The sequence below is a fragment of the Lampetra planeri genome, chromosome 34, assembly GCF_965212315.1.
Source record: "Lampetra planeri chromosome 34, kcLamPlan1.2.h2, whole genome shotgun sequence".
NCBI lineage: Eukaryota > Metazoa > Chordata > Hyperoartia > Petromyzontiformes > Petromyzontidae > Lampetra > Lampetra planeri.
Window position 1 is genome coordinate 4,572,996 of NC_136140.1, and position 23,675 is coordinate 4,596,670.

Sequence of the window (23,675 nt, forward strand, 5' to 3'; positions counted from 1 at the left end):
AATATCGGAGGTCAAAGGTCGCCGCGTCACGCGCAATGCGCGTGTCGACCGGGCCGGGCGCCTTCCAACTTTTGTTTAATTTGCGAAATTAAAATTAAACAATTCACAGGCAAAATTAGATTGCCGATCGTGCGAGCTTGTCCGTATTCACCACCGATGCATGTGTTGCAGCTCAAAAATCCCGTGAATGTTATGAACTCATACTCCGCAGCGCAGGCCTCGGTTGGAGCATCGGTGCTCTCCTAGAATGCGTGCCGAGATCGGAGCGACTTTGCCCGCGGGGGAGAGACCGCCGACGTGGGGTAGGGGTCGGAGTCTGAAACCGGTTTCCGAAGTTGAGGGTTTAGAATCGGGGGGTAGAGAGATCGGATTAAAGTTGGGGTCAGAGTAAGGGTCAGGGTTAGGGTTAGAACCAGGGTTAGGGTTGATAGAGCGGCTGGGGGTATCGGCTTTAGACCGGGGACCCGGTTCAGCCAGGGCCGGAGCTCCTCTGTACACGAATCGGGTCAGGGTTGTGATTGGATTCCTAAGTAGAATCATTTCGTGGCAGGGCTTGGGTCGGCTGGGTGAGTTGAGTGAGGATCACGGGTCGAGTTCTGAACCAATAGACGCGTGAAAGGACGGTGGAGGGGGTGGGTCTTGTGCTTATAAGAATCCGTGGCCACGAAACCTGCAAGTAGGAACGCGTCGTCATGGAGGACACGTCGAACGGGCCGGAGATGCAGGTGCTGCAGGCGTTTTTCTCTCACGTCGGAGGCTTCGCGTGCGACCGTGCCAAGGACTACATCGAGAGGGAGAAGGAAAGCAGCAGCAGAGGTGGTGGCGGTGGTGTGGCGTGGGCGTCCCTGCTGTCGGCCCTGGCGCATCTTGCGGCAACCGAGAGGGCCTACCACTCCATGACCTTTCTGGGTCAGAAGCCAGGTGCAGCAGCAGCAGGAGTAGTAATACTTTAAGATCGAAACGCGAGGATGATTTCTCCACAAGACTGGGTGTCGCTTGATGAGGCTGGTTGTTGTAATTACCGGCGAAAACGTAAATGTTGTTGTGGGTTTACTCTCCAACACACCGAATTGGCTGGCATGAATTCTAGATTTGAAGCTTTCGTGACTGCAATGATTCATACTTTTAGGTTTTTTTTCGGTAAAGTCACGTAGGTAAAATAATAATAATGATGAAGTAATAATAAATGAAAATAACTTAACTAAATTAAATCACGTTTCGGAAGCAACACAAGCCTCCGTCATCAGGTGTAACTGCTCCAGTAAATATACTGTAGCGTGTGAAGAGAGCTATTCAAGACTCTCTACGTGACTTTACCGAAAAAACCTAAGAGTTTGGCTGGCATATTTTGTTTACGTGACAAACCTTGCCAATTGCCAAATAATCTGGTGCATAATTGCATGTAACAGAGCTCCCAGCCTATCCGGACCACAATCTCAGAAGGACCGAATGTGTGGGCATCATGTCGATTAAACAACCAACACAAAGAGATCAGCTGTTTGGATAATGCTGAGAGCTGTGTGCGGTGTTAATTCTATTTGTTTCCAGCCTGCATTAACGTTTCTGTTATGATGGGTTTTCTTGTCAATTACATATTTGAAGTACTGTACTTTAGTGGCAGTATCAGTAATGGTAGGGCCAGGATAAGTAGCTAATAAAATATTTAAAAATACTTTTAAAAAACACGCTTTAATGAAATGTATTCTACTCGTAATGGCAAAACTCCACGACTCCAGGAAGTGGCCCCGCAGCTTGCCATAGCGTGAGGGACCGTGGTGATTTACAGGCAACGTGAGTTGAGCGTGGACAATTAGATTGTTTAAAAAATATATATTTTTAATGATGGAATATAGTATTGTCATCAGTATGACATACCTATACCAAGTTTGTAGTCGATACGACATTGTGAAGACGGTTGAAATTGAGTTACAAGATTTGAGGATACGACAACAGACAGTGAGTTAAATAAAAGCGTGTAAAATGTTTAAAAATATATATATTTTTTTTTATATGATAGAATATAGTATTGTCATCAATATGACATAAGTATACCAAGTTTGCAGTCGATAGCACATTGGGAAGTGGGTAAAATTTGAGTTACAATCTTTTTTAAGGATACGACAACAGACGGAGTGAGTTAAATAAAAGCGTGTAAATAAATAAATAAGCAGTAGCGGTGACGGCATTATCAGTAGTTTAGTTTCCCTGACCTTTAATATGGGCGAAATGCATGGCTGTGCACGTGTGTTAAAAGCGTTTTAGGTGTTTGCTGTGTTGAATGCTGACCTTGCAATCTCTTCTGAAATATTTCAGGCGTTACACTTTATGGGATGTGCTTTGGCAGTTAAAACCTGCTTCAGTTATTCATCAACAGTAAAATGTTTATATTGGCCAACATAAGGAGATACTGCATTTGCTCAAATCAGATTTCAATGATAAGTCACGCCTGCTTTCGCATCTTAATCATTGTTAACGTGATTGAAAACTTGCATGCCCACTTTTTACTTTTTACTATTATAATACATGGTTTAAACTGCAAGGAGATGCGTCCTTAATCAAGTAGAAACAGAATAATGACTGAGTATTATTTTACTGATCAAATGAACTGGAATGCGGCCGATCTCACCAGAGCTAAGCTGGGTTGAGCCTGTGTCAAAGACTTGGATGGGCAACAATCACGCCCAAAACAGATGGCTGCAGGGCTACCCTGTGTGCTGTGGAGAAGCAAGAAATGCAGCAAAATCCATTGCTGCGATGTGCTATGGATATTCATTTACATTTGTAAGGCACATTTCGTCCGTAGATCCCATGTCTGCTCCCCGCCTTCAGCCCGCAACGACCAGCGCGGTGAAGTATGATCAAATAGTCCCCCACGACCCACGAGGTTGTGGGTGAGACCCTCATTCAGCAGTCGATTGACAAAAGGTCTGCAATTGTAATTCACTTTATAACTTAACAACCAGACTAATTGGTTAATATTCTACTCCGTAGTGGTAGTATCCCTGTTAATACCCTGTGTGTGATGACTTGTGTGACGGTGTGTAGAGGGAGATGTCCCTTTTTTGCTTCTTCGCTGGTTTGAAGGTTAGTGATCAATTCCGAAAACAAACGAATATCGGTATCTGTAAAATACCGATACTGTGATTCAAACTGACCTACTGCTTATGCTGGTGTCAACTTTCGGTGTTCGTTGCCGGAGTTTGAATTAAACTCCACCCTGGCCGAGCGGAATGAGCCAGCCACAACTTTCTTCTTTCCTTCTAGAGTTGCTGCTGAAATATTGAGCGTATTTGGATGAATATCTCATTCTCTGTTTATTATTCACTTGAGCTTCGTAAGAGTCAGGCTGGCTCTTTTTGCGACGGTCTAATTCATCCTGGGGTGCACTCAACGGGAAGAGCGCTCTGTCGTGGGCGCTACAAGGTGGAATTTAGCTTCTATTGAACGGTGCGTTAGGGATGCTGAGAGCATTGCTACGACGAGTGATGTCATGCACATGCTATGGCCACAATGAGTGCGCGCACATTGTCTTCTGCAAATTCTCCAGCGCAGGAAGGTACGGTGCCTCCGAATGGCTGATTTTTGACCCTCCTGCCTAACGATCAGAAGGGCAGGGAATCAGACATTTAGCTCCTGCTGCAATGTGCTCTGGGCTAACGGATCGTTCAATAGAAAAGCGCTTTGGAGCGATCTGCCCATTGATCGCACCCCTTTTTTTACTAATGAATTGCTATTAATAGCTTGCAATGGGTTGGACATAAGCAAATTCAATTTCTTCACTCCAGCAATGTAAACAACAATGCCTAAATGTTTTATACAAAACCACCATGGTATTAGTGATCATATTTTTAATATGGCTCATTTTGAAGCATTTAATATACTATATATTTTAATTAAAAACGATATCACGGAGAATTATATTACATCACCATCAGTTCAATATAAACAAAATAACACTTGGCATCACAAATGCACCATTGGGACTAAAGGTGGAGCCAGCTTTATTATATTATTGATCGGAGCAATAGCAAACTTAAGTATAGTTTCGAATTTTTGCTTATTACATGAAAGAGATTGGTTTAGGCAGTTTGGTCAGATAATCTCAGTGATAATAGGATAAAACACTTTAAAATAACTAGGTTTTGAAAGCACAACTAAAATCAAGGTGGAGGCTTTTGTGGTAATGCGACAATTCCTACTTAAATTGCAGAAACGACTATTTAAAATTATTTGATACTCTTACAAAATTCAAGACATCTTAGATAATGCTAATATAGCCCCTTTCCTCTTTTCAGCTTCAGTCGCAAAGCTCTTCAGAGCTATCATTTTGGGTGGCTTTTCTAGCGGTGAGCAACACAATGCTGCAACTTTTCAGCCTACATTTCAAACAATTATTATAGGTGCATTATTGTTTTCAAACAAAAGCATGAGCTACTAATCATGTGATGGTACATAGCCTTGGGAACTGGAAATATTATAATCTTTGCATTTAACTTACTGTGTAGCGTTGTGTTCATATGCCTGCCATCTGCATGAAGGATAATTAAACACCACTTGTATAAAAAAAAAAACTAAAAATGAAGACACCGATACAATTGTAAAAATTGTTTAATTTTGCTTTCCCAATGTCCTCATCAGTAATATTTGAATTAATCCATGTCGAAGACTACCTTTACCTTCAGCCACGCATTGTGATTTCCAGCGTTCCACAACTAAACCTCTTGCATTACCCCTAACATCTCGAGCCTTGTCCATCGAATCTGATCAGGCCTGCGCAAAGAAGCCGGCGGTGGTGTTTAATTAATCCCGGTTAGCACCAACCTTCTCGATGCCGGTGCCGCCTACCGCTATGTACAGGCGGACAATCTTTCTTCTCGCGCAAGGACACACTGCGCAGCATGTACGGCTCCTTGTGTTCCGAGCTGCGCCGCGTCACGGGCTCGGGCGCGCAGGCGGCTGCCGGCAGTGGCAGCGGCGGTGGCAATGCGGCCGTGCACTCGGAGGATATCCTGGGTCACCTGGCCGAGCAGCTGGGCCACCTGGTGCAATCGAGGCAGGAGATGGCCGACCTCTATGAGAAGCTGCACGGTCTGAGCCTGGGACGCCACGCTACGCCCGGCGAGCTGCTAGCCTCGCTTGGAGCCGTCACGCAGAAATTCTCCTCCAGGTGTCGTGGTCACTTTACACCCCCCCCCCCCCCGCGCTCATGTTATGTTTAATCGCAGTTGTCGAATGAAGACTCAAAATGGTAGTTGGCCAGCAGTAAAACGGCACTGTTGAAGGTGTAATGCATGGGAGTTAATATACCATACGTGTCTTGAATTGAACAAAGTCAGAAGAGTTTATGGAAAAAAGACGTTAGGAGAGAATTCCACATGTTGCAGTGCAAGGATTGAGGTCGCAAGAGAAGGGTTTTGGATACATGTCAGTATCATGGTGGTTGAACACGGTATGAATGAGATGGAACAGTCTGTTCAGGGGGTGTCCAGGAAAAACACTTGCCAACCTAAACAACCTCATTGTTCAGATAATTGTATTTTCTGCCCACTCGCAAGAAAAGATTACTTTGGATTTTGTTGACAGTTGTCAGATGAGCTGGATGGCAGGCATTTGTGGGGAGATAGATACAAAAAGTCTAGACGGAAAAGTGTTCCAAAGAAGAAAGTATGGATTATAGAAATACTTCCCATTTCAAAGAATGGAAATTACGTTTTTATGACATGAGCACATACTCTGTTGGGCAAAAGTCACATCACCATACAGCATACACTTTTGAATCGTAATGTTCTTTGAGGATGTCGCTAAAAAGTTGTGAATTAGTTATTGTCAGAGGAACAGCCTATGGTATGTTCAGGCATAGTTTGTGTTTATATTATGCGTGTTGAATACAAGTGCTACGGAGACACAGGTAGCCAGTGCTGCTCCTGGGCATACTACTTTGCTGTGTGCCATGCTGGTCCTAACCCCTTCCTGTTCGGAGACGTCTGCAAGTTGCAGGGTGTGTACCGTTCACCGCTCAATCTCGGAACACGCAAGCAGTTAGCGGAATTGTTGATGTAGAGAGGCGTAGCGCTGTTGTTTTTATAGACATTGTACTCATCCCTATTCCTGGTGACGACCGCTTGTGTTGGGATCGAAAAATCGTGGTTTTTGTTTTTATTTATATATATATTTGTATTATATTTAAATTGCTGAAAGAACCAAGAATAAGTCTACATTATAGACTGCCAGTATGCTCACTCAGGTTTAGAACCAGGCTACAGTCTACATCATAGACTGCCAGTATGCTCACCAGCTTAAGAACCAGGCTACAGTCTACATTATAGACTGCCAGTACACTCACTCTGATTAAGAACCAGGCAAAAGTCTACATTAGTATTTTTTTTATGTTTATAATTTTTTTCACTTAATTTATTAGTATTTTTCTATCTACGTGACTCTACCGAAAGAACCAAAGAATATGAATTCCTGTAGTCACGAAAGTTTTAAGTCAAAATGTAACTTTTTTCTTAGTTTTTTTTTACGTATACGTACCATTGACGTACACGTTTCCGATGACGTTCACGTACATCATTGGAACGGGAAAGGTTTAAGGCGGCGCCGACGCTCAGCGGCGAGTGGCGCCCGTAGTTGTTTGTTTCCTCCAAAAGTGACCTAACTGCCATCGGCCGTTGACTGCGCGCTCAGGGTTCACCACCCGGTGCTCAGCGCCTTGAGCAGCAGCTTCCAGCACGAGACGGAGGCGCTGGGTCACCTGCTGCGTGCCCAGCGCGACGTCTCCTCGTGGCTCTTCCTGCCGGCGCTGCTGGAGCTGCACGCGGCTCACGCCAAGCTGGCGGCGTGGGCGTCCCGCGGCTCGGAGCGAGCGCGCGATGGTGCCGCGGCGCCGCCGCAGCGCAAGCCGCTGTTCGGCGGCACTGCCCAGCGCGTTGCTCCCACGCCACACCTGCACCAGTGGATGGTGCGTGTTCTCTCGGGGTGGCCTCGTAAGAGTGTGTTGTTCTTGGTTACGTACGTATATATTTGTTAAGTGATTCGTTTACCTTGCACTCCCATCGTGTTTTCGTATTATTTGTTGTGACGTTCTGACATGCCCCCACTGGACATGTGTAAAAAAGAGCTTTGTAGATTATCAGATTCCTCCAGTATAATTATTCTGATTCTGATGTATGTTGTACTTCTTTCGCACCGTGCGTAGCCAACCGTGCTAAGTGGAGGTGCGGGGGAAGGACAACAAATTAAATTAGAAAGCCTCGCTGCATTGGGAGATTTGGCTATTTTCCTTCGTCATCGTTATTTTCAGCCATGATCAATTTGTTTCTGGATGAAGGTCTCCCCAAGATGCCACCATATCTCAAAGTCCCGTGATATACCAATACATCCAGCACCTGCACGCGAGCTGATTTTTATCGCTGCATCTCCACAGTGGAAGTTCTCTGGGGCACGTTCCCTCCTCTGGATTCCACTCTTACGGTAGTCTGGACCACTGGCCATAATCCCTTGTCTTGTGCTTTGTCCTGTCAATGCTCACAAATCATGCATGTCTGGGTATTATGAAAAAAGTCATACAAATGTCCGCTATGCTTCCTACTGCAAACACCCACTTGCTGCCCAGCATGTTAGGAGTAGAAAGCAATTATATTCGTGTGATCCAGTAACCACCCTTCAAGAAGGGCAGGTTTCGGCATCTTGTCAATACTTGCAAACAGCACTTGCCCTGCAGGTCCACCCAGACTAAAGCGGGCAATATCTGGTTGTGCTGGTGAATGCTCACAGGTCAGGGAGTTGGAGTCGAGGGATGGTGGCTCAGATTTGTTTTTAAATTTACAAACCTGCTAGATGACAAGGTCTCGAGGAGACGGTACGAGCATCAAGTGAATTTGTGAACCCATTTAAGCGTTACGCCCGCTCCTCATATGCTGATATAAATTATCCAGTGGTTTATAATTAGTCGGATAAGCCAAACACACCTTGGGACCCTTTTTGTTAAATAAGCGTCTTGAGACTCGGTGAAATGATCGTGGAAAAAAACATTTATGCCAGCGTATACGTTCTATATATTTTTTTCACCGCCGCACAGGTGAAGTACAAGACGTTCCTGCTGGCGAAGTTCAGTTTCTACTTCCACGAAGCGCTGAGTCGGCAAGCGGGCGGCGAGATGAAGTCGCTCACGGCGAAAACAAGCCCCGACTTCTTTGGCAAAGTGTCGAGCTTCATCAAGAAGACGGATGCTGCCAACGTGTCTCTCATCTTTGACACGCGCGGCCTGGAGGACAGCTTCAAGGTGATTGTGGTTTCACGATCGTCGTTTCACGACCATGATTTGTGTCAAAGGGGGCGACAATTCTCAGCTCTCTAGTTGTCGTTGAGTTCGTGGTGGGAGTAGCACCAATTTGTAGCCCATCTATTGAACAACTACTGCCTAGTTACCGCCAATTGGAGCCCATCAGATGACTCCTTATTTACATTTTTTATCCAAGAAGGATTATGAGTTCACGCTGGCTGAATTATTTTACGAGTGATCTCAATATCAGGGGCCTTGCTGTTCTGCCCAACCTAAATCAGCTGTCACGTATGAATCAGGTATTGTAAATGTGAGGAGCACAGCAAGAAAAAACTATTGGCTATAGCGTCGTACTTGGTACTGGCAAATGGACTGTTGTGATAAAAGTTAGTTTCAGACAGGCTTATAGCTGTCTTAGGGTAGAGTGTTGGTGCAGTGTTTAAGTGCTCTGTGCTCTGAACCTAGCAACCCGAGTTCTATTTCCACAGTGAACACAAGTGGTCAGTGATAGTACAACTGGTCCTATGCCCTTTCTTCACCAACCTCCATTATCCATCTTGGTGAAGTATGGTCAACTAACTCCCAAGACGACTTGGGTGAGAAACCATCCAACAAATAGCTGTACATTAATAGTTTTAAGCATCTGCCAAACTTACCTATCAACGTATGAGTGTTGTGCATGGTGCACATTCTCCCATGCATAAAAAAGCATGCAATGGCAGAGGTCACAATCAGGTACCCGATACCCGTACCCTACCCGATACCCGGCTACCCGTACCCGGCCGGGTACGGGTAGCCGTTTGCGACCCCGGTGCGGCCGGGTACGGGTAAGGAATCAAAACCCGTTTGCGACCTCTGTGCAATGGTACAAATATCCCAAAACTAGTAATCCTGTAAGAAAAACAAACGAGACAAAGCTTCTCTGTGTAAACATTCACCCGTGCAGACTTGCTACGTCGTCACCTTACCTGCCCGACTCCACGTGCTGCGCAGGGTCACGGCTACCACTACCCCGGGTCGTACCCGGAGGGGCTCAAGGTTCCGGCCGAGGGCTTCGTGCCGGTGCTGTCGCTGCCCAGCGAGCGCACGGCCATGCACTGGTCGGCGCTGTCCATGGTGCTGGCCGAGCGCTCCTCCGAGCTGGCGTGCGCGGAGCGCGTGGTGCACGCCTACGACGAGAAGGCGCAGAGCACCTACTACCTGGCGCGTCCCGAGCCGCGCTTCACCATCGCCGTCGTCTACGAGAGCCGCCGGAGCGAGAAGGACTCCGGCGTACACGCGTTCCTGCTTGAGACCGCCGCCGCGCTCAAGCAGAGCAAGCCCTTCGCCAGCCTCAAGCCGGGCTCCAAGGCGTAGGTAGTCCAGGCGTGGAGGAGAGGTGGCCCCCACGCCCACCACCTCCCACCCCGACGCTGACCTTTTAACAGAGCTCCAGTTCTTCTTTCGTATTGCCAATGTAGATGCAGAGCAACGCCTACAATTTCACGTTCAGGTGGTCAAGCCAGACAGCCGCGTCAGGACTGACCGACCTCCTCGCCAGCCTCAAGCTGCAGTAGAAGGTGTAGGCCGGCTGTGACTGAACCCTCTTTGACAGGAGCTCGACTCATCTAAGTGGCCGAGCCAGATTCAAAGTCATGATCTGGCCGTGGATTTGGGGAAAGGTGGCCCTTGCACTGGAAAAGGTGGGCCTGCCCCGACCTAAGTTGGTTGACCGAGACCAACGTTGATAGCCAAGCAGGGTGAAGACTGAGTGGTCGGTGCCTTCAAGGGAAGCTCCCTTGGAAGACTGTGTTCATGTAAGGGTTCATATCATCATTATCATTCTTCTCAGCCATGGTTTAACCGCTACTGTATGAAGACCTCCCCACGTCAGTGCCATGCGAGATAGTTCTGTAATGTTCCAATCCAGCTCACTGCCATACATCGATGAAGTTGTTCGAGTAACCGGACTTGCACGGGTGCCCTTATAAAGTAAGTCACAGCTTGGTAGTGCCCACTTGAAGAAGCTTGCACAAATAGAAACTTACCGAAAACAATGTGAATGTGCCACAGAGGGATGAAGCGTGCAATGAAAAGTGCCATACAACTGTAAATTGATGTGGTTTATGGTCTCCACGTGGCGATCTGCAAAGTTATTGTTGGGTGTGCGTTGAACTTCTCTCGCACCATAGCCAACCGTGTTAATCGAAGGTGCGCGGAAGGACAAGATAAGACAACCAAAGTAAGAGCCAATGTCAGTCTTGAGCTCGGACCAATCTGGCAACTCCATGCCTTGTGCCATTCTAATCAGACCAGCTGATTTGATTACTTCCGAGAGGAAAGCAGAGCATGCTGTCCAGCCTTAAGGGAAATCACATGGCGAACCAACTATAGCAAAGTGTGCGTGCATGCAAGGTGCTTGTGTTTAGTCGGATGCAATTTGATTTAGCAGCCCCAAATATTGTTGGCTATTAAAGCAAACCCGGGATTTGTAAAGACCGTCAAAGACGTTCAAACGTACGTGTGAAAGCTATAAAAGCTACATGCAAAAAGTGGTGCTTAATAAAATATCGGTGGCGTTTCTTGCACTCTAGAATGCACTCTCATTCATGTCTATGCAGTTCATTTTAAGGTGCACGCAAGTATTGTACGTGGTCAACCCATTTTGGATAATGTAGATATTACGTAACAATGGATTTTGTTAGGATTTGGTAGTACCTACAGATTTTGCCAACAAGTATATTCAACCAAGCCAAGTATATTCAACCAGTTTGCTCAGGATGGCCAATCATTCCCTTCTATCCCTATTGCAGTGGACAGTTCAACTGAGCTAATGTAGCAAGACAAACAATGCTTATACACACATATACAGACCTTCCCTTGTATCTACCTGAATGCTTTAAGGCAAGCAGTAGTCGAACAGAACCAGCCTATCCACTAAGGTTAGGTGCCCAGCATGCTGGACTATCGGTGTGTGCAGAGGAAACTTCCCCACACATTTTCATGCTGTTGAGATGGAGAGGTGGTAAGTATCTGTGGGTGCTGCCAAGGTCGTACAAAAATATTTTTTCGTGGAAGAATTACATTATTTTATGGCCTGGTAGCAACCAGCGGGTTGCCAGAAATTTGGGAAAACAGCAGAAAGTACCATCCTGCTGAAGGCTACGTCTGCAGCAGCCAAGCATTTTATCGATGCTTCAGTGCCAGATTAAGGTGTGCGATGTTACCCAGACAGCCATCTCGTGGCTGGTGCTTGGGGGGGGGGGGGGGGGAGGTTGGGACAGGGTGTCAGGACCCTTCTCTCCATTTCGGAGCAGGCTGATGCTCTAGCCATTCTCTTCTGGTCAGTCAAATGTCTGGGGGCAAGACCCAGAATATTCTGGCTACAACGAGGAATATTGTGAACTTCCCAAGGCTTGAGGCACCACATGTTGGTATGAGATCCAATGCTTTGCATAAGGGCAGGCCCATCCAATTGTGAAGATGAAGAAAGGAAGCTCACAATTAGAATTTTTTTTGGCTCAAGCCAGGCTCTGCACTACTGTGCAGATAAAAAGTGAGTTTGATTGTAGGCACTGAATGACGATGGGTGGTCTTGTAAAAGAGTTTTCTCATTGCATTGTTGCACACTTTGAATTGTATGCTGAAATACAAATATTGAAGTTTGAAACCGATATGTATTAACTGCATTAATTACAGGTAAAGGGTGATGCCCTGCAATGTATCGCTCGCAGAGATGGCCTCTGCACTAGCGCCCCTCTAGAGGGTGTTTTGGCCTACTTTGCCATGCTGGCCCGGCATCTTGGAAGCTGAGAGCACCCACACTTTATCCCACCACGCACAACCTGCCGATCAAGTGGCGTGACCAGTATACGCCTGGGTGGACGGAGCGGGGCGTGGGTGATTACAAACCTTACCCATCGTTTCAACTTGCCATGCCGGGTAGATTAAACCATAAATCTTTGGATCAATTCCAGTGTGCTGTCGATTACACCCACAGCAGCATCCAACTCGCTTCATACGAAATGCAAATTGAAAACAAAGCAAGTAGTATTGCATTATTTTATTTACACTGTTGCCATACGATGCAAAGGTGTGTGTTGGTGATGTTTGCACTCAGTGTATGTATCAGACAGTGCATAAACACAGTTTCTAACCCACCCATGCAGAAATAATTACACATAGCAAGCCAATTTGGCTAGCTATATCGCACGTCTAATTAGGGAATGCTGGTCACTCTGCTAATCGTCACCCGTCTCGATTTACCAAACCTCAACCACAGCACTTGCAACACCAACACAGCATCCATTATTAACAATGGAAAGGACATTTCTGCTACTGTGATTGACTGCTATCATTAATAATGAACAGACATCTCCATGAATAAAGAAAACAGAACAAAAAACCCCCAGGTTAAATGGCTAGCTGCAAAAAATCATTAGAACGTAACACTCAACACAGATTTGTGACATCTTAAGCACTGCACGTACTCTTGATGACCAACAAAGAAAATAATACTTTACAGAAACCATCTGAAGTCATGCCTTTTCACCGTAGCCAAAGGTAAACAAAGTGTAACTAAACATATATACAGGTTATACCTTATATTCAACCACATACGCTTTTACAAAGCGCATGGCTAAGAATCGTGGGGTGTTTGGGTACATCATATTGGTTTACAAAACAGTGCCCTTTGTCAGACGTTGGCGTATGTTCCAGCTACAGATGTTGATCATGTTCAACTCTTCACACACTCGAGCACCACAACAGGTATTTCGGGCGGGGGGGGGGGGGTGCATTTTCAGCCGTGAAAGTGGAAAGGGCATGGTAGAGGCATACATGACGAAAATCCTACAATGAAATCGGCTGCCTGTGGAAATGGTACATTTAACATGCCATAATGTCTGTACACACTGGCAATGCGGGGCAATCATTTTGTATGCAAGCTTGGATGCAAACGTTTTTACACCCTGCAATGCATGTTTTTTCAATGACCCCTCTGCTTCAGCCCGAGACATCGGTAATGATATTTCAATTGCAAGGAACACGTGGGCTTCCACTTGACCAAGTCTAGTTCACGCAGGTGCCATACACACAGCCACATTGCAGGCCCCTCCCCACAGCGAACAACACCTGCAGACAAGACGAGGGCTTAATATTTAACCAAGAATTCCTACAGTAGGATCGTGTTGCACCGAAACTGTTGGCTACATTGATACAATAGTAACACACCAAATGCCCGAAGTATATGCACTTAATACATCGTGATGCAAACGGAATATCTATGGGTACACCTCCATTAAATTGCTTCAGTTACGATATATGGTACATTTAGAATTATTTAACATTCGACATTCTTAAGAATCTTCGAATCATTTGCCTTACAAAGGGTAAGCAAAACCGGTGTACATTTCTATGGTCCCTCTGTTTTTCTTGTTCCTCTTGGCACGAACAATCGACTATTTCTGGTCCCATTGTGCCAACATTTAGCATCGACAGTCTCAGTGCTCAAAGGCGAGTGGTGTCGGAAGAGCAACTTCCGCCGCAGAGGTTCATAAATACCCCCCCCCACACACACTCCACCCCCTGTCGCGAAAATTAATTTTACATCTCTGTGCATAGGATGAAACATCTGTGGCTCACCGCTTGTCCCAGCGAGCCACGGACCCACGGGGGCAATGCCCTGGTGCTTTCGCTGACTACGGCTCCCGCACTCTGTTGGCGACACGCATTGCGGTGGGAATGGCTTGAAGCTTGAGCTCCAGTAATAATGATACTCTTTAAGACTTCAACACGCACAACCGCATTTGCGGGCACGCCGTGTGTCCATTGTTTTGTACGTCAAAATGATGGAGAAGCAGGTGAAACGCATTCGCCAAAACCCCCCCACAAATATAGATTACGATAATTTATTATGTGGAGCTTTGGTAGAAAGTACTAGCATTAACTACGTAAATAGTGAGGGTTTTAAAGTCAACAAGTTGGGCTCAACGGTGGAGATAGCACTGGACTTGATACTGCAGTAAACAATCAGTAGTTTAACCTATCCATCATTTCATGTCAACGTTAGAATAGGCAGTGCGGTACGTTAGTACGATTCGAAAATGTACACCATCACGCTATAATTCCATAGCCTCGCTGCATAAAGTGTAAGGTGTAGGCACGTGCGATGGAATCTTACAGCGTTTGATAGAGGCCAGTAGTCAATAATAGCATAGGGTAACGAAACAAGTTGGCAATGTGTCGGCTTTCCAAATGCTCTCGCACAAAAGCACATTTGTAACTTACAGAAAGTTTGAAATTAACGATTCAATACAAACGTACAGAGTTTGCACCCTCCATATTCTGATAAACAATACAAACATGCAAGAAAAAATTAACAAATTATATTCAAAACAAAATAGCATTTCTGTGGCTGAACACAACCGCTGTGTCCTAATGGTACTAAAACTGGTAAATCGCTCAGTTTAAACAACGTTTCAACAAAGTGTGCGATACACTATACAGTACAAACGCCATTAACTTCAACAGACAGGCTCAGGCTGTGATGTTTCTACATGGCTGTGACGTATCAGTGAGCCTAGTGGTGTTTTCCGTGGTCAACCGATGCAATTGCAAGCCGAGCCACTCGCCCAACTGGAATTGCTCGAGGTTACAGCTCTTGTCAGGAAAACGCAGACATCTGATATTGCAGTCCAGCTGCAGGTCCGCCCCACACCTTCCGACGGCACGCTTGGCTATATGCAGACGAACAACCACGTCAATCTTTAGCTTGGTCAAACGTGCCAAAGCAAGGACCTTCTGAAATCCAAGTCTTGAGAATGTACTGACTAAATAAAGAACTATTATTATAATGAACATTTGTTTTTGATGTGGCAACCTCCATAATGAAAATGTCTTTAAATAATAAAATAACTGGTATTTACCCCCCCCCCACAACCCAATCACCTTAATAATTGACAATGCTTATTTCTACCACGAAATGTGTTTATTAAATGTTAATTAAATACAAAAAACTGGTTATAATCGAACAAGAGTACTGTCGCACAAGGCAGGTTTAAACGGAGTGGATTATTAAGTGCATTTAATTTTTCCACAACAATATTGTCGGTACATTTGTCTCGATTCTCGAAATGTAAACGTGCAGGATGTGAATGGTTTTCTTTTAAGATTGTTTTCAAGATGGTAGGTTAAGTGGAGAAGCCTTCACCTGGATATTATTATTTATTCTTAAGTCAGGTGTTTGATACTATTTACTGCTATACATAAACATTAAGAGAATGAACATTTAAATACATCTATGATGGTCACAATAACGTTTTTCATAAGTGACGATAGGATAATTCTAGCAAACAATGCAATGTCTTTTATAGGTAAATATTCCGTTCTGTAAACATTTAAAATGTCTAAGAAATACTGCATTACGAGTATTTTAAGCTCCACATACAAGCCAGGTAGACGGAAAACCAACAAGCACAAGTGTGAAAAGGTAGACAAAAGCTTTAAAGAGCAACCCAATCTCTCTGTGGACGACAAGGGTCATATCCATCAAGTGCTTAACAACTTGTCGGTTCTTATCGCAAGAGAATAGGAAATTCCCGTGTGATTTTGCAAAGCTATTAAACGAAAGCACACAACTTCACTAAGGATCTTGCAAAACAAAAACTCGGACTCTGGAAAACAGCTCACAATGTGTGTCCGTCTTTTGTCGCGAGTCTCTCAATGTGTGATCTATTAGGGCCACATTACGTGGAGCGAGATTGCAAGCTGAAGCGGGGTCCATACGTGCGCAATCCACATGTGACAACGTGTGGCTCAATGCAGACCCTTTAGCAGAATTGGCAACCAGATGCAACCATGTAGTACGGGTATTTTGGCAATGTTATGCATGAATAATATTGTGCTCATTTAATCCTCGAATGTACATCCAAATTGGTGGATTGTAATTTTATGTTCCAGTGGGATATTTCACTCAAAACTAAATAGAATATTCGTAATATTATAGTTCACCTTGATTTAGTATAATATGGTCCCATGGGTGCGGTTTTTAAGGACTGACTGAAAGGAATACACTGGGATTTACGACTACGGAAAAGGCAGGAGGAGGCGTTGACAATGACAGGAAACGGAGGACGCATCAAGTGAAGCCGTACAGGAAGGAACAATGTGCTTTTCACCGGTGGTGAGCGGCACCTATATCAACAACACGGCACGTTGTTACAATAGTACATGATGCGCCGACAACTCCATGGCTATCCGCCGGCGGCGGCTGCACGTACCGATGCACCGATTAGAGGCGGGCATGAGACAATCGGCGCGCCTCACATAGTGCACGACTTGTCAGGCGTGCCAGGCGCTGCTGGCCTTGGCTGCCCTGCAGCCCCGCCTCCCTGCCTCGGCCTTGCTCCCAGCTGCTGCTGCTGTTGCTGCTGTTGAGACTTCAACTGCGAGCTCAGTTTTGCTTCCAGGAGCGGGCGGAAGGTGGTCATGATCTCGCTGGCGCTGCTAGCGCTGCGGCGTACGGATGGCCCCGGCGGGGCTGCGGGAACGCCGAGGCGGTGCGAGGGGCTGCCAGGGATGGGTGCCGCGGGACCTGACGGTGGTTTAAGAGTATCCAGCGTGTCCAGTACCACATCTGGCGTGTGCCGTGCCGAGCTCTGCCTCTGCAGCTCACGGAGGTCGCTGAGCGCCGAGTTCACAGAGTCGTCCATCTCCTGCGGCACAGGAAACGGAAAGCAAACATTGTGGGGGGTGCGGTTAACACCCGATAACGCTGTGCCACCAATGACTGAAGCTTAATCCACGTCACATCAAGTTCTACTTAAGAACTGCCTTTCACCAGGTAAACTAAGGATCGAGTGATATTGGCTTCTCAAGTTTTGGAAAACAAATTCAATAAATAGTAAATGTAGGAAATTATAGTTGCAAGTTTAATAATGGCGACAATTTATAAAGGTCAGAAATAATACACTAAACACACTGCGTTACATTTCCTAGCATTTCGCTCAATTCCCCCAATGTATAACTGTTACCCAAACTGGTCAAATAATCAGGACGGGTCAGTCAACAGCACGTGTTGGTCACCTGGGCAATGGACCTGGGCAGGTGTTGCGAGTTTCTACTGTAGTCACCGCCGACTGAGCAACAGCACGCTGCCGGCATATCTCACCTCGGCGTGAGTGATCTTGGGCTCGTCGAGGCTGCTGTGTCGACTCGATGACGTTGAACTTCGCCCTGTGGGGCTTTCGGGCGGCGCGGCCAATCTCTGCGGGAATCCGCCACCCACAACGCCACTGCCGCCGCCGCCGCCACCACCACCGCTACCCGTGCTGCCCAACCTCCTCCGCTCCGGGCTGCCTTGCGCCTGCGTGGCCGCCGCCACAGCCGCCCGCACGCTGCCCACCCTCGGCTGCTGCAGGTGGTGCTGGTGGTGGGGCAGGTGCGAGGGGTGGTGGTGAGGGCTCGCCGCGGAGGAGGGCGGCCGTGACGGGATGGCGTCCGTGGACGGAGGGGGAGGGCCACGCACGGGGCTGCGGCCGTCGCTGCTACGCCGGGCCGGGTCGCGCATGTTCAGCGCCGCGCCCTCCGCGCGCAACCGATGCCTGCAGAAAGTAGCGTACGGAAGGTAAAGGTGCAGCCCTGTAATTTCTTGACCGCGCTACTGCTGGAAGAAGGGCCTCTACTAGAGGCAGCCCTAGAGAGACTGCTCTCGGAAGGTATTTGGGTCTACTCTTAGACAGTGGCCAGACATGTTGGAAAACCTGGGGAATACCCACATTTTAACCCACCACCTGCAACCTGCCGATTGCCTGTGGTGAACCCACTTTTCACTGAATGTAGCATCTCTATAATTGTTGTAAAGCGGCTGGATCAAGGTGCTATACAACTCTAGATAACATAAGATACTGCCAGGTGGACATAAGTGGGAGGGATTTAAGAGAATTGCACCATTCCACCATTGGAACCTCATTTGCCAGTAGCAAAATATGATAATTAGGTTTTTACCCTTTTATCTTTGTTGCCAGATAAAAGGGTAATTTTAGTTTATCATTTTGCTACTGGCAAATGAGGTTCCAATGGTGTAAATGCTTACCCCGAGCTCTCATACTCTGATGGTGCATTGTCTTTGAGTTGTGCGCCTTTTGGCGTCATCTGGTTCAACACCATGTGAGACTAGGCTCTAAGGAAAGCTGTCTCGGGTGTGGACCAATCAACTTCAAGGACAGTGCAAACATTATCAGAGTTATGTTTTTTGTTTGCATTATGACTGCAGGTATTGTGGTCTATGCAAACATGACTCCTTGTAAAAAAAGGAGTCGGTTTTGTTGCCAGATAAAAGGGTAAAAAATTATAATTGCACCATTGTTTGATCTCCCACAAATTCTAGATTGCTAAATAAAAGTGCTAACCATTACATCACAGCAGCACCATGAAGCCACATTAAGAGTACTTACTGGTAATAGGCAACTGATGCTGGGGCTCTGGTGTATGTTGAGTATCTGGTGTTCATGCTTATTTGTGTTGCACATAGTGATTAAGATGTGCAGATGTATGTGCCTGTGTGTTGTGCGGACCTGTGTGATGTGTGCCGGGAGTGTGTTGTATGTGGCTGTTTATCGATGTTGTGCATACTGAGTGTGTACTGTGCACATGTGTGTGGGGAGCGGTAGTGTAGCGGTTAGCACATTGCACTACGAGCCCAGCAACCCGAGATCGTTTCCTGCTCACGGCCAACACCAGTGACGATTACCTGAACCGGTCCTGGGCCTCCCCTAGGTGGACTCGGCCTCAAATGAGTACCTGGTGCGATGTGTAAACATCGCCACTCGGGAGACAAAAGCAGCCGGACGTAGTGCTGGCCGCCCACCCCCTCGTGTGCCACGCCGGTCTTCATGGGTGCTCACTAACAGCAATTTCCCCAAGAGTTTGTTCAAACTATAGGTGGGATCTTTGTCTTCATACAGATGTGTGTGTGCTGAGAGTAAGTGTATGGTATGAGTAAGTGTATATGCTGTGCTAGTGTCGTGCCACGTCCTTTAGCACTCGCCGTTCAAACTGTGGCTCATGCAGCTGCTCGGTGGGGGAGTGAACGTCGTGCTTGGAGGACGTCTTCTCATCCAGGAGTGGGCCGCTGCTCGCCTCGCTGTCTCCCTTCTGGCTCAAGCTGTCGGACAGCGTGTCTTCACTGTGGCCAACGCGGACGAGACCACCACAGCGTTAAAACAACAGCAGCTGACAATCGTGATTTTCGTTCACGTGTGCAATATCTTATTGATTTTAGAGCAACGCGCAGGAGGGATGGGGACATTGAAATGGTTGGGCGACTTTGTCCGTGGTCGTGTTTTGCGAGCGCGCGTGCGGCACGCATCCGACTCACGTGTCCTGCACCACGATGTACTGGTGCGGGATGAGGCCGTCCACACCGTTGTGCCGCCCCTCCCACCAGTCTTCGGACGCGCGCTGGTACAGGAGCAGCGACGAGCCCTTCTTGAAGCTGAGCTCGCGCGCCGATCGCCCCACATAGTCAAACTTGGCAATAGCCTCGATCGGCTCAGACTCTGCGGGGTCGAGAAGGGCAGAGTGGGAGGTCAGCGCGGTACATACGACGCAGTTTACACAACAATCAATCATTATTATTTGTTAGTGCCTGTGAAGAAATCACATACAATGTGCCCGATCTCATTAGATCTCAGAAGCTAAGCTGGGTTGAGTGTAGAAAGTGCTTGGATGGGTAACCAAAATGACCGTATATAGATAGTCACAGGGCTTGCATAGCGAGGTTGTGGGCAGAAGATGGATGTACGGCAAAATCCATTACTGTTCTGCACTTTTATCAGTCCTACATTGATGCTCTCTGCCTCAATCAACCACACAATTTACAAGCAGCAATTTGAGCGTACAGCTCACACACAAGTTTGGTTTGTTGGTCCAAATCTCAGTTGGGGGTTGACACCAACCTTTCATATCTGAGGTTAATACATTGACTAGCGGGAAATATATTTAAAAACTTCTCAAAACTTAAAAACATAACATGTACATACACAAATACTAAGCTACTGTCCATTTGTCCGTCAACAAAATTATAAGTCAATAAAGTTATAGGAACTGGGGGGTAAATAGTTCATCGAAAAGGTTTCCGAAAATTGTCGACCCCCTCCCCGCCAAAAAATATTTTTACCCCCGCGCAGACATATATACCTACACAATCTACAAACAATAGAGTGAGTAGTATCTAGTGACTCTATAGTAGTATCTGTCTCTACGGTAATAACTACTGACTCTGCAGCAGTATCTAATGACTATAGTAGTACCTACTGAATCTATAGTGGTATCTATTGACTCAATAGTAGTATCTACTGACTATAGTAGTAACTACTAACTCCATAGTAGTATCTGCTGACTCTACTTTTAAAACTGTGTACAGTATGGAACCGCTCACTTGTGCAATATATTATATTAATTATCCCCCCCCCAGCCACGCATTTGTGCGGGATACACGGTCTAAGCGGAGGGTGGGGGGGAGGGATGCGTGACGTCAGCATGCACACTGCGTAACGCTGCCGCATGCGGGTGACATGACAGATGTCACCGCTCACTTGTCGTGCAAAATATATGCATTATTGCATCCCCCTCCTCCCCCCAAAATACTAAAGTCTATTTTAAAACTGTTTGCATTGTGTACAGTCTGGAAACTACCCACATGCCAAATTTAAAGTTTGTTGCATGTCGGGAAGTATGCTAAACATTTCGAACAGACAGACATTCACAAATTTCCCTTAAATATCTATAGAACTACCGTTTAGTGGGCAATCAGCAGCGGTTGCCCTATGTGTGGACTATCCAAACATGAAAAGTGGGGGTAGTGGGCAGGACGTGTTCAGCAATCACTCGCCACTGATTTGCAGGAAATCGAACTTTGGAAGTCAGGTTCAAAGTGCAGTGCGCGCAAAGCAATGGGCTACCGCTCCATCCATATATAACCACGTGTAAAATGTATTACAACATAATCCCCATGAGCAAAACACTCGCATGTATATGCGACATTCAATGCAGCCAGCTTAAAATTCAGTGTAATTAATAAGTTCCATATGCTGCCACCGACATAATTTAATTATTACAATGCCCTATTCAGCTGTTTTTCAATCACGTATGTTTTGGCATTCCAGAAATAAAACAATTAACAACAGCGTCGTTTATTGGCCTCCCGGCACATTCCCAGAAGCCAGGCGGACAGGCTCATGCAGCAGGAGAGAGCCGAGGGCAGTCACAACACACACCCGGAGACGGCCAGGAATGTGAATTGCCTCCAGACACTGGGGAAAAGGCAGCGAAATTAAACGGGTTGAGGAAGTAGAACATTAAGACTAAAGTTATGGGCAATCAACGTTGTGTCAAAAATTGCCCTGTGCCACAGCCAATTGAATACCAGCAGTACAGAATTTGCGCGAGACAATAAACGGGTGACTGTGAAAGATGTAGGAGGCTCACACACGCACACGCAGGAAGGTAGGTTGCGTGCGTGCGTCTGCGTGAGCGAGCGCATGCCGTGCGAAGTTAAGCAGGCGAGCGTTCTGCACACACGCCTCGTTTTTAATACCAGTTTGTGCGTGTTCTTGCGGGTTATAAATCTACAACGCACAACACTGCAGATTTATAACCCCGAAGCTTACCGTCACAAGCGCCTCGTTTGATTTTGGCACCAATCATTTATATTTAATTTATATATTTTATGTGAGACTCCTTTCATCGCCACAATTTTTTTAATGCAGGAAAGAAAAATAAATCCTCAAGAGTCCAATTTTAGTAAAAAGGTACGCTTGAGGAATGAAGCGGCGTGGTTTTTTTTTGCCGAGCTAAGTGTCCCCACGTGAGAAGTTTTTACCATCATCGCTGGAGCGAGGCTCTGTGCCAGTGTCAACGTCCACCTCCTCCGGCAGCGTGGAGCCACAGGGCAGCCCATCACTGGCACATGCACACAAGGACAACCGTTATACACATAGGTAGAGCTAGCAAGCACCCTGGTATGGCCGGAGCAGGCTTGGTTTGAGAAAGGCTGCGCTCCCCCCCCCCCCTGGTGTTACAAAGCAACTGCAAAAATCAGGATTTTGTTCCAATTTAAAATGTTGTGGTCAAATTTCGATTTAAAGCTTTCGTGACTGCAGGGATTCATCTTCTTGGTTCTTTCGGTAAAGTCACGTAGAATAGAAATAATAAAATAATAAAAATAAAAAATAAAATATTATATTATTTCCATTCTACGTGACTTTACCGAAAGAACCAAGAAAATGTTGTGGTCTTTAGCTCGATTCATGATGTGAGCTGGGAGTGGGGGGCTTTCCTGCGCGGTGGAGTAGGCGGGGTAAACGCAGCAGGTGCGACCAGCGTCAGAAAGAGCGAGGCCACTCTGTGTACGCTGGGGCGAGTGATTGAGTGAGCCTAGCTTTGTAGCAGGAGGCAGGGCTCACACAGATGGAGGGGATGCCAGCTAGCCACGTGTCTGGTTAAGCCTCCCAGAAATTTGGCAGCTTTACTATTTAAGCCGCCGCAGTACGTGGGCAGGCGGCATTGAGCAGCGGCACACAAATTCAGCCGTCGGTTTTCTTACCCCGTTCCGGCAAACTGAACGCTATTTGCAACAGCCAATTTTCTCACGTTAAAGTGTTTCCCCCCCCCCTCCCCCAATATTTCACGTTGTACATTTGAAATACAATTGACATATAATGTATAACATACATACAACTAAAAGAGCCCCGAAAAGTTTTTACCGAAAAAACCTAAGAGTATAAAAGAGCCCCAAGCAAAGAGGCTTCACACATTGCCGGCTCACCCACCAGTAATCTTCGCCCGTCATGCACTTCTCGTAGATGGGACCCGGGAGGTCGCGCTGCCCGGGGAAGATGAACTCGTGCTGCTGGATGACGCTCTTCATGACCTCGTTGACGTGCGTCTGAGACGACACCAAGTCTTGGTCGTCGGGGGCTTGCATGAGCGTGGGGCCAAAGCACACGGCCAGGTTGTAGGGATCCATCATGTTCTCGTCGCTGTAGTGGGAGAGGCTGTGGACCGCAGTGGGGGTGGGGGAAGGATAAGTGGAGGGGACTTAGCGATTCCATTAAGGCCTACAAGGTTTGCATCATGCACATCGCTGACTCGTTCAATTCAACTAACGCACGGCTGTGTGTGTGCGGTTGCTTGTGAGAATGTTATGCTGAATTTACACAGTGGGCCAAGCTTATAATGTTACTCTGTTGCATTGCTCACATGCTGTGCAACGATATCTGTTACACAGAATAAGTGTATTGCTTATATTTGGAGACAGGTGCATACTTTTGAGCCATTACAGCCAATCATACCCCACAGCTAAAATTATTAATTCACCACAGGTTAGGGAGGAAACCAGAGTACCAATGTA

The 23,675-nt window shown here is 46.6% G+C and overlaps 2 protein-coding genes across 6 annotated transcripts in view; one reads left to right on the forward strand and one right to left on the reverse strand.

The window, feature by feature from the left end:
* The first annotated feature begins 12 nt into the window (after positions 1-12).
* On the forward strand, positions 13-10,851 carry KICS2 (KICSTOR subunit 2). 4 transcript variants are annotated; one of them, XM_078610558.1, is made up of 6 exons: positions 13-921; positions 3,046-3,084; positions 4,858-5,167; positions 6,688-6,961; positions 8,081-8,284; positions 9,231-10,851. In XM_078610558.1, exons 1-6 carry the CDS (start codon positions 693-695, stop codon positions 9,642-9,644), a joined length of 1,470 nt encoding a protein of 489 aa, XP_078466684.1. In that variant the 5' UTR covers positions 13-692; the 3' UTR covers positions 9,645-10,851. The 4 variants fall into 4 exon arrangements, with proteins under 4 accessions (XP_078466684.1, XP_078466686.1, XP_078466685.1 ...); XM_078610560.1 differs by having other exon boundaries at positions 9,278-10,851; XM_078610559.1 differs by lacking the exon at positions 3,046-3,084.
* Positions 10,852-12,311: 1,460 nt separating this feature from the next.
* The window catches only part of LOC144730046 (SLIT-ROBO Rho GTPase-activating protein 1-like), an 83,847-nt gene continuing 72,483 nt past the window's right edge, over positions 12,312-23,675 (reverse strand). Inside the window, exons 17-22 of one of the 2 annotated variants that reach the window (XM_078610551.1) lie at positions 23,095-23,319; positions 22,146-22,225; positions 19,641-19,821; positions 19,311-19,448; positions 17,433-17,865; positions 12,312-16,977 (exon numbers count right to left, since the gene is read on the reverse strand). In XM_078610551.1, coding sequence (XP_078466677.1) covers positions 16,585-16,977; positions 17,433-17,865; positions 19,311-19,448; positions 19,641-19,821; positions 22,146-22,225; positions 23,095-23,319 — 1,450 coding nt within the window. In that variant the 3' untranslated portion in view covers positions 12,312-16,584. Of the gene's footprint in view, positions 16,978-17,432; positions 17,866-19,277; positions 19,449-19,640; positions 19,822-22,145; positions 22,226-23,094; positions 23,320-23,675 lie in introns of those variants that run through there. The other variant, XM_078610550.1, reaches the window with a different exon arrangement.

Coding starts and splice junctions, on each gene's coding strand:
- KICS2 (XM_078610558.1), top strand. CDS start 693: ATGGAGGACACGTCGAACGGGCCGGAGATGCAGGTGCTGCAGGCGTTT. Junction 922..3,045: donor CTTTCTGGGTCAGAAGCCAG/GTGCAGCAGCAG, acceptor GACGGTGTGTAG/AGGGAGATGTCCCTTTTTTG. Junction 5,168..6,687: donor ACGCAGAAATTCTCCTCCAG/GTGTCGTGGTCA, acceptor CTGCGCGCTCAG/GGTTCACCACCCGGTGCTCA.